Below are 11,128 nucleotides of genomic sequence, written 5' to 3' on the forward strand. Positions count from 1 at the left end.
GCAAATGGTAATCAATAAAGGATGAGAAAAAAAACTTTCTTTCCTACACCCAAGCAAAACTAAATAATCTATATAAATAAATAAATAAAAAACTAAATGAAAACAGAAAAGAAAACAGTAAGTAAGCAAACAAAACTCCTTCCATATTAGAGAAAAAAAATAAAAAAATCAAAAATCAAATCCTCAAAACAAATTCCTGAAGTGAAATGCCACCTCATCCATTCACACCAGCAAAATAAATAAATAAAAAACTAAATGAAAACAGACTTAAGCAAACAAAACTCCTTCCATATTAGAGAAAAAAAAAATCAAATCCTCAAAACAAATTCCTGAAGTGAAATGCCACCTCATCCATTCACACCAGCAATCAGGCTCAGCTTTCACATTCCTCACATACCACACAGCCAGACACGCTTGTCGGGTTGTACTGGATCCCGGCAGGCAAGGAGACCCACTTCAAGGCCGCTCAACCTTTACCCAATGACAGCAATAATACCAGCAGTGACAGTAATGCATGGTGGTGGTGGTGGTGGTGGTGGTATGGGAGGGAGAGTTGTAGGGAGGGAAAGATGAGAGGAAGGAAGGAGATGAAGGAAAAGGGAAGAAATTAAAAGGAGGTAGAAAAAAAGAAATGAAGGTAAATAAGAGAAGAACTATACAAAACAAAATGAAAAAGCAAAAAATGAAAGAAATAAAGGAGAGAAAGAAAAGGGGAAGAAAAGAAAGGAGAAAGAAAAGAAATGCAAGAAAGATAGATAAAAGAAAAAGATTAAGAAATTGCAAAACAAAAAGAGAGAGAGAGAGAGAGAGAGAGAGAGAGAGAGAGAGAGAGAGAGAGAGAGAGAGAGAGAGAGAGAGAGAGAGAGAGAGAGAGAGAGAGAGACCTGCTGCTTTTAAGGAGGGGTATAGGAAATGTACCCTAAGCAGCCCTTGTCTCTGCCTTTCCTAACTCCCCTCACTAATAATAATCAACAGTAGGAGTCGCCTTTCCTAACTCCCCTCACTAATAATAATCAACAGTAGGAGTCATGAAAAATTATCCTATTGTATCAAGCCATGGAAGAAAACGTAATACAATTCAATACTAACACAAAAAGAACCCAGATACACTAAAGAAACAATTGTAATAAGAAAACTACCATGAAGGCTGAAATTCACTAACTCTCTCTCTCTCTCTCTCTCTCTCTCTCTGATCTGCTTTTTACTGTTCTTTTTTTGTTTCCTTTCTCTTTCTTTCTTACTTGCCCTTTCTTCTTCCAATCCACTATATAGAAAAGCATTCCCAATGGTGGCTAAGGGGATATAACATACATACATACATTCACAAACACATTCATGAGGATTGTCTTTCACCACTGCAAATAACAAAAAATATCAACATCAAATAAATAAAGAGGAAAAGCAAAAAGAAATAAAAACAAAAACATAAGTAAACAAATAAAAAAACTAGTCAAGCCAATCTTAACTTACTTATACATTTGGTGTCTTTTACAAATAAATAAAAAAAAATAATATAAAAATTTTAAATAAGAAACAAAAGGATAAAAGTCAAGACATCTTCACTTACTTATAAAATTTAGTGTCTTTACAAACTAAAAATTTTTTAGTCTTTACAAACAAATAAGAAAAAGAAATAAAAAAAAATTAAACAAGAGAAATAAAAAAGATGAGTCAAGGCAATCTTCACTTACTTATAAGATTTAGTGTCTTTACAAACAAAAACCATTAAAGTAAGATAAGAAAAAATGAAGAAAAACAAAAATTATAAAAGTCAAGCCAGTCTCACTTACTTATAGGACTTGGTGTCTTTACAGAGCAGGTACAGGAAGAAGATTTCCCGACACTCCACCACCTCCACCACACCAAGAGGAATGTGGTAGGTGGCGTCACGCTGCTGCAGGAACACTCGGTAGTTGGAGTGAGCAATGAGGCCCTCCGAGGTGCGCCCCACAAACAGGGCGTACTCCCCACTCAGAGGGATGAACGGGATGGACAGGGAAGGCTCATCAAACTGGCAGATCTGCTTCGGGTAGGAGTCTTGGGCCGCTAGTACCTGTCACAATCAATAAGGAATGTATGAAAAGCAATGCTCAATACAGAAAGCATTGAAAAATGTCTAGAAATCTTTAAGTCCAGCATATCTGCTTCAGGTACGAGTTTTGTGCCACTTATACCTGTTACAAAGAATAACCCAATAGAAAATGTATGAAAAGTAATAGACATGACACAGAGCATTTTTTAAGAGGTGAAAAGAACAGTGAACCTTGAGATGTTAATCCTTCAAAACATGAGTAATTAAATATGGTAAAGGAACGCAAAGACAATTCACCTTATAATATTTCACTGTGCCTTGTTCTTTGGTCAGTGTGTGTATTTACCTAGTTGTAGTTTTACAGAGCCTGGGCTTTATGCTCTTGTGGCCCCATCTCCATATCTACACTTATCCAGTTTTTTTTAACTGTGTGTGTGTGTGTGTGTGTGTGTGTGTGTGTGTGTGTGTGTGTGTGTGTGTGTGTGTGTGTGTGTGTGTGTGTGTGTGTTTCCAAACACTTATAGCAACTTAGTACTTAGTTGTTCTTTTCTTTTCTTTGGACAACAGGATGTTTTTGGCATTTTCTTATCTGTTCTTATACTGTTACATTTGTTTTTAGATATTGTTCAGAATGATACTCCAGGTCAATAAACTATCTATCTATCTAGCTACCTATCTGTGTGTGTGTGTGTGTGTGTGTGTGTGTGTGTGTGTGTGTGTGTGTGTGTGTGTGTGTGTGTGTGTGTGTGTGTGTGTGTGTGTGTGTGTGTGTGTAGTATAAAAATGGCCATGCATTCATAACAGGGAAGCAATGTGAAAGCTCCCTGCCCAATAATTACTGAACCATGGCACTGCATCACATCACACACAGGTGACAGTGCAGACTACCCCATAAAGACTGACAACGAATTATCACCACCCATTAATTGTGGAGGGCGGGATGTGACAACATTTGCACGCACTGACACAGGTGTTTGAGCAGCTGGTGGCAGTGGCTGCGGTGGTGGTGGTGGCGCCAGATAAGGGTGACTCACCTCCCACATTCACCTGTGCAGCCTTTATCTCGCCATGGCTACCAGTCGAGATGAGATGATAATATTCATGGACCCGCTTACCTCTGAATATCATCTGCATACATCAATATTTCCATCGCATAACGGATTACAATTACAATTGTTTTCATTAAAACATGTAGAGTTAAGAGATGTAAATTGCAAGGAAAACTACAATAAAAAAATAAATATATAAATAAATAAATAAATAAATAAAAAACATTAAAAGACTACTGTATCTTTACCTACCACAAGAGGGTGATGCACCTTTCTCTCCCTGCACACAATAAACTTAAACAGACTTGTGCTTACTCAAATTATCAACAAACTATCAACATCAAATGCCACACAAGACTTCAAATAATCCAAACATCAAGAGCCTCTCAAGATACTTTCTTTTCTAAACAACTAAACAGAAATCAACAGAGTCAATCTGGTCTCTATCACTATTTCCTGCAACTCTGTATGTAAAGGCTAGCAAGAGTAACCTTCTGTTCTCATTCTATACTTAGCCAATGCCTGCTCGGGGAACTAGCATCTAAGTGGACATTTTTTGTTACCCTTGGCCAGATTTCCCTTCTTACATACAGAGAGAGAGAGAGAGAGAGAGAGAGAGAGAGAGAGAGAGAGAGAGAGAGAGAGAGAGAGAGAGAGAGAGAGAGAGAGAGAGAGAGAGAGTCCTTTGGTAAGCTGAGAATGAAAATGAAGACACACAACCCAAGATACGACACCAGCCTCCAAACTAACACCTGGCCACCATATCTGCCATGTAACCAGAAATAAGACAAGTACTCCCTGACCCTCCCTAAATGAGAGGCCATGGCAGAACACACACTGAATACTCATGGTCAGTGTTGCTCATCACTATCTCACTAACTCTGACCTCACTTTCCCTTTCTGGCATATTCTTATAAAGGCACAATCAGAAATCAAGTGGTAATCTACACTCACTTCCACTGTACTTAACATTTCCTGCCAAGTTTCAAGTGGCTTACTGACATCTAGGAATAACACTCCACTGTCCTGTCCTGTCCTGTCCTGTCCTGCCCTACCCTAACAAGTAATAGTGACCAAATCAGAGAAACTAGCACAGTGGAACAAATGAAATAACTCAACTATATTTTCTCCTAAGATTTCAAGTATACTCTGACTCATAACACACACACTCACACAGACACACACACACACACACACACACACACACACACAGTAGCTCAGTGGTTAGAGCGCTGGCTTCACAGAGGACCAGGGTTCGATTCCCTGGCCGGGTGGAGATATTTGGGTATGTCTCCTTTCACATGTAGCCCCTGTTCACCTAGCAGTGAGTAGGTACGGGATGTAAATCGAGGAGTTGTGACCTTGTTGTCCCGGTGTGTGGTGTGTGCCTGGTCTCAGGCCTATCTGAAGATTGGAAATAATGAGTTCTGAGCTCATTCCGTAGGGTAACGTCTGGCTGTCTCGTCAGAGACTGCAGCAGATCAAACACAAAAAAAAAAAAAATCTGACCTAACTAAACCTAACCAAGTAATAATCATTGAATCAAAGGAACAAACAGTGGAACAAATAATTAACATGTACATTTCTTTCGGCCAAGGCTTCAAATACTCGAACTTCCTGACATCTAAGAACACCAGGCTCTAACCTAACCCAACAAAACAGTGACCAAAGCAAAAGAATCAGCATAGTGGAACAAATAACTTGAACATATTTTTTCAAGCATACTCTGACTTCCTGACATCTAAAACACCAGACCCTAAACTAACTTAACCAAACCTAACAAGTAATAGTGACCAAATCCGATGAATTAGCAAAGTGGAACAAATAATTCATATAGTATATATATAAAAAAAAAATTCACCATATTCTGCTCACATCACAAGTTTCTCTCAAGACTTATTCACTGTAACCACAATAACCACATGGAATATAAAACCACAACCATTTCTTACTTGAAAAGAAAAAATTCAAATACATTCACAGCAACAGCATAGAATACAAAACAATGTCCATGTATGAAGTGTTGGCATTAGCATACAATCACACACACTCTCTCTCTCTCTCTCCACTTTACTATCCTTCCTCTTACCTTACAGTTCCTTTCCCACAGAGCCCTCCATTTTCTGTGCCAATTTTCTCATTATTACACAACATCTCTCTCTCTATATCCACAGTTAATATCTTTCACCATACCTTACAGTTCCTTTTCTTCAGAGTTCCTCCCATCTTCTGTGCCTCTCCTGCCATCATTACACAAGATAATGTCTCAAAATCTCTCTCTCTCTCTCTCTCTCTCTACAGTTGATATCTTTCACCATACCTTACAGTTCCCTTCCTTCAGAGCTTCCCCTGTCTTATGTGCCTCTCCACACATGACTACACAAGATCAGACTAATATGCTGCCCCAAAACCCACCTCAACAAGTGAAGGCAACTCTCTTGTATCTATCAAAAATTTCAACAACTCGCACCTATCCATGGCCAACAAGCACAGTCATGACTCACTTGTGACAGTGACGCACTTGTTATCAACGCCACTACTGCCCATACTACTGATACTAGAAATAGCTTATGTTACACTGCTAAAGGTCATTCATTATCTTCACTTACTGTGTGTATATAGACAGGTATATTTGCCTAACTGTATCTACCTCCTTATATGTTTTGTTTGAATTCAAGATTTGTGTCAAGCTTAAACTGGCTTGTCTCCGTGTCTCCTTTTATTCAACGAAGTTTTGTGTGTGGGTGTTCTGGCCATCCAACACCTCAATTAACTTCTTCCAAGCACCAGTAGTTCAATTTTGAAAGCCATATTTCCTGATGGTTGAAACATCACCTTTCTAGTCAACACTGCCAATCCTCTATCCTTCCACCAATCCCATGTCTGAAGGCCTGTCAATATTTCCTAATGTAGCTGCTTCAAACCACACTCATGTCATCCATTTATTCTGCTTTCCTGCAGCACTGCCAGCCTCAGGTTATCAAGCCTCTCCATACATAACTGTGTCAAGCGTCACTATCTGAATGCAGTGCTTTACATCGCCTCTGTTCTTTCCTATTTTTTTATCAGTATGGTTACCACATCATGGCTGAACAATCAAGCTTTGACCCTATCACAGTGATTATCAGTTCTGTTAATGTTTTCCGGCCATACAGCAGAATGCCACTCATATTTATCAGCACTTAATGCCCCTCCACTGATTGTGTCCCGTGTCAAATTCATATCAATACCTATTGCTGAATGTGCTTACCTGATTTTTATCCCACATTAACTTTTTTTTTCATTTTTACAAGAAATAATATCATGCACTACCATAAATCTCCCTCTCTCTCTCTCTCTCTCTCTCTATGTAGACAATATACACAAGGTACAGACAAGGCCCTTCTTTTTATTCTAGTAACCTGAATGACAAGCTATTTCCACCTGCAACACCGCCCTGAAGGTGTTTTGTTTGTGCGCACTATCTAGAATGCATCAGCACAGCAGCTATCTTGTGTTCAGAGATAAGGTTTGTCAACAATCTCCCAAGGCAAAAAACAAAGATACACCTCACCTGATAAGTGGATGTGTCCCCTGTTCCTCCACCACTATCCTCACCGTCCATGCTCACTGGGTTGAGAGTCCTGAAAACACACAACAGGAGAATATAGTTACATAAATGGCTACACTCAAGCAGAGACATAATTACATAATGACCACACTCAGACACACAGTTAAATACATGACCACACTCAATGACAGTTTTTTTTTTTTTGCTTTCTTTTTTAATATAAGAGCAAAAAAGCATAAAATGAAAAAAAAGGCCTACTTAGTTGTCAGTCCCTTTGCAGGTCCAAGAGTTGGCTAAAAAATAAAGGGATAAATGTCTCCAAACCTCTCTCTTAAATGAAGTCAAATCATAAGAAGTTGGAAATACAGAAGCAGGTAAGGAAGTTCCAGAGTTTACCAGAGTTAGTTACATATATGAAGATGAAGACTTAAGATATCTAAACACCTATCATCAATGTGAGTAAGTTTAAGTGTGTATACAAGAACCCCAGAAAGCAAAGCAAGAGTTGGATGTTAGTATAGCTTTGGTGTTGATCATGTATGTTGTGTATCACCATATTTAGATATTGTTGCTAAAGTTTCTCTCCCTCTGCAACAAGTAAGTTACATAATATACATGACATTCATAACCTTTAACAAACTAAAAGAAAACATTATATGTGCTGTCCATCTTAAAGCCTAAGTCTTGTCTGTCTGTCCGTCCGTCCGTCCGTCCATCCGTCTGTCTGTCTGTCTATCTATCACTGTCTCTCTCTGATCATGGTCCCATTAAAAGTGGTGAGTTAATTTTGAACTTGTTATTCCATAACCAGCACATCACTCTAAGATTAATAGATAGAGTAGACATTACAGGTTGCTACCCAATATACAGGTGATTGACGCATATACAAGATAGGTACACCGTAATTTACTACCTACTCTCCTGACCAGAAATCATGGGTCAACCAAAGAAATTCATGACCATTACTACACACCATTTATTTTTCATTATACTGTTCCGTCTTGTCTTTGCAGTTAAAGGAACTTATCTCCTTCATGCATGACACCTTACTGACTGGGACAAGAAGCTCAGGGTACAAAGAAGTGTTTTGATTGACCTTGGCTATCCTGCACCACATGACCTACTTACTGGGGTACGGTGACTGCCCCACATACCCTGCATCACTAAGAGCACCAGAAACACACAATTATACAAAACATTTCAGTGTGTGTGTTTATATTACCTATACTCCATGTTTTCATACCCCCAATTCACTCAGTAACAACTGGAGCGAGGAAGTTATTTTTGTTGCTTTGAAAATGTAAACACACACACACACACACACACACACACACACACACACACACACACACACACACACACACACACACACACACTCGGTGATGCCTGATTAAATGAATGGAGAGGTTTCATATTACACACATACATCCCCGAAAAAAAGTTAAACAAAATAAATAAATAAACAAAAGAAAAGAAAAAAAAAAAAACACACACACACACACACACACACACACACACACACACACACACACAAATTCCTTCCCAATGGAGCAATGCAATAATGAATACAACATGAACGGGTAAACATATGTGTACTTGGGGTGTGTTTGGTCAAGAACAAGACAACATCAATAAAACCAATAAAAATGTATCTATGCTGGTAACCCACAATGTTTGCAAGCTGTAATGGATCCAAAATTGAGCTGATAAATAGAAGTTGGTATCTGATGTCAAACTAAGTGATCAATAGTGACACATCTGTGATTATAAAGGTGATACAAAATGTGAATTCTACAAACAAGTATAGACTTAATCAAAAACCTTTACAGTAAGACATGAACACAAGCACGCACGCACGCACGCACGCACACACCCACACACACACACACACATACACACGCTAATCACAACTGGCAACTCACATATGCAAAGCCAAGCGAGATTCAATACACGAACTCAACATTCTATCTGGTCTGATCGCAAACACTGATTAGTCAACACACGTATCCTGTTTATGTTTGCTCAACTGCATATTCCTTCACATGTCTGCATTGCATCATGAGTGCCTTCCTCTGCATACCAATACACAGTACACACCACCACAATATTTCCGTCATGTGGAAAACACCCAGTCACGATGCTGTTAGTGATGGAAATTGTGGATTTTAAGACTACAGAAATTTACAGGCATCAATATTAGTGCAGGAAAACGGAGGGAAGACTACACAGAGCTATTGGCTCTGTGGAAAACACCCAGTCACGATGCTGTTAGTGATGGAAATTGTGGATTTTAAGACTACAGAAATTTACAGGCATCAATATTAGTGCAGGAAAATGGAGGGAAGACTACACAGAGCTATTGGCAAAAAACAATATTGGGATTTTAAAAAGAATACATAAATCTAAAGGCAGGAATAATATAAGTGCAGGAAAAAGGAGGATTTGGAAGAACAATAAGCAAATCTATTTGTAGGAACAATATTGGGATTATACTCCTTCAGTACTGGGACACATTTTTATCAGGGGTTTGGATACATTAGACAATTTCATTTACATTAGGAAGGGTCTATGGAGGTAAGAAGGTTAATAGCCAGAGTCTTCATTACTTTAATCCCACACAAGATGCTGAAGCTCTATAAAATTACCATTTAGTAAGCAGAATAAATATGAAAACATGGCCTGATACTGAAGGGGTTAAAAAAACTACATAAATTTAAAGGCAGGAACAATATTTGTGCAAAAAAGAAGGGAAATTAAGCAGATCTATAAGCAAAAACAATACTGGGATTTTGAAATACTAAATAAATTTACAACCAGGAACAATATCAATGAATGAAAAATTAAGGCTTTGAGAGAAGACTGAACAAATCTTTTGGTAGGAACAACACCAGAGTTTTGGAGACCATACAATTCTACAACCAAGAACATCAGTGCAGAAAATACAAGACATTGGGAAAAACTAAAACAGTAGTTGGACATGGGTACTTCTCAGCAATATTCACCTTCACATTTCTATCATAATATTCCCGTATCAAAAATCATTTCCCAGCCTTGCAAAATCATTTCCTTAATAGTGTCAAGACATCCATGGAAGAGAAGGCAAGAGAGGCAAAGTTTAGATATTTTGGACACTGAAGAGGAGAGAAGAGGAAGAACCAGTGAAGAAGACAACGCTGATACCAGTAATGGGAAGGTGTGCGAATATGAAGACAGAGAGTAAGACAGAAAGACATGCTAAACTGTAACATGAATAAACCTGGACTACAATAAGAGAATGCAATGAATAGAAACAAATGGAAAAAGTTAATTCAAGTGGCTGAATCTACTACACAGTGGGAAGAAGGCTGTATGAAGAAGACAGGACATCCACGTGTTTAACCCAACATATCAAACATATCAAAGAAGACAGAATACAATCCTGTTTAGACTCTTAGAAAATTGTAACTAGTAAATACAGGGGTGGTAGTAGTAGAAGCAGAAGGTAGGATTAGAAATAGGAGGAGGAGGAGCAAATGGAAACTATCTATTAATTCAATGCTGAACAAACAAATGCAAATTAAAAATATCCCACTGAAAAACAGGAAAACCCTAAATATCTAAAAACACCATTTGAAGACTACACTCATCCCTCCACACACACACACACACTAGTATTCCACTTTGTTCCGCTTGGTGTTCCTCGTTCCTCCACTAGATTAGCGTAAACGGAACCTTCCCTCCACCTCCACCAATTTCTTGATCGCAGGGCACTACCACCACCACCACCATCACCACACTCCATTGGTCCCTCCGAGCATTTTCCTTCCTACGTGTTTCATTCCCTTTATATTTTGTAGGACATTACGATGCACTTTCCCTATTCCCCACTGGCCACACCACTTTCCCTTCGGCACTTCACCACCACACCGGGTCGCACTTCAGCACCAGGAGCCCACAGCTGTGTCACAATAAAGGGCAGTGGTGTAGCATTTATCCGGCAAAATATTGTTGTCAGGCTGAGGTGAAGTCGAGCAGGGAGTGACTGGCTGTATCTCGCCTCCCTCCCTCCTCTCCTTCCTTTCTTACCTTTCTGGTCTGTTTTCCAGCGACTAACTCTTCCCCAGTTGAAATGTCACGAACACACGGCCCGAGGGCAAGCGAGACGAGGTGTGTTTGGGTTTCTCTGCTACATGGAGGGACTGTCACACAATATGGCGCCAACAACAACAAGATAACGTTCCAATAATGTCAATCCTCGCTCATCACCACACGAAATTCCACTAACCTTCTTATTTGCACATGTTTATTTCCCCGTCTTTATGGCAGTATATTTTCAGGCCTGTTAAAATTCACGGTGGCTTGTAAATCTTAAAGTGTGCCTAATATTTTTTAGAAGACTTCCGAAAGAGTGGATCTCACCCTCAAGGGCGTTTGACGTCACAGAACAGCTGACTTCGTTTAATTCTCTATTTACTACTACTAGGTTCATTGGGCACTAGTTAAGGTGGAAGCATTGTC

At 39.1% G+C, this 11,128-nt stretch overlaps 1 protein-coding gene across 11 annotated transcripts in view; it reads right to left on the bottom strand.

The window, feature by feature from the left end:
• The window catches only part of LOC123512349 (myotubularin-related protein 4-like), a 36,949-nt gene extending 26,098 nt beyond the window's left edge, over positions 1-10,851 (bottom strand). For all 11 annotated transcript variants that reach the window (XM_045268700.1, XM_045268703.1, XM_045268696.1 and 8 more), the window contains exons 1-3: positions 10,697-10,851; positions 6,635-6,704; positions 1,791-2,053 (exon numbers count right to left, since the gene is read on the bottom strand). In XM_045268700.1, the coding sequence (XP_045124635.1) occupies positions 1,791-2,053; positions 6,635-6,685 (314 nt within the window). In that variant the 5' untranslated portion in view covers positions 6,686-6,704; positions 10,697-10,851. The remainder of the gene's footprint in view (positions 1-1,790; positions 2,054-6,634; positions 6,705-10,696) is intronic.
• Between the last annotated feature and the right edge of the window lie 277 nt (positions 10,852-11,128).

This window comes from Portunus trituberculatus, chromosome 33 (assembly GCF_017591435.1).
Source record: "Portunus trituberculatus isolate SZX2019 chromosome 33, ASM1759143v1, whole genome shotgun sequence".
NCBI lineage: Eukaryota > Metazoa > Arthropoda > Malacostraca > Decapoda > Portunidae > Portunus > Portunus trituberculatus.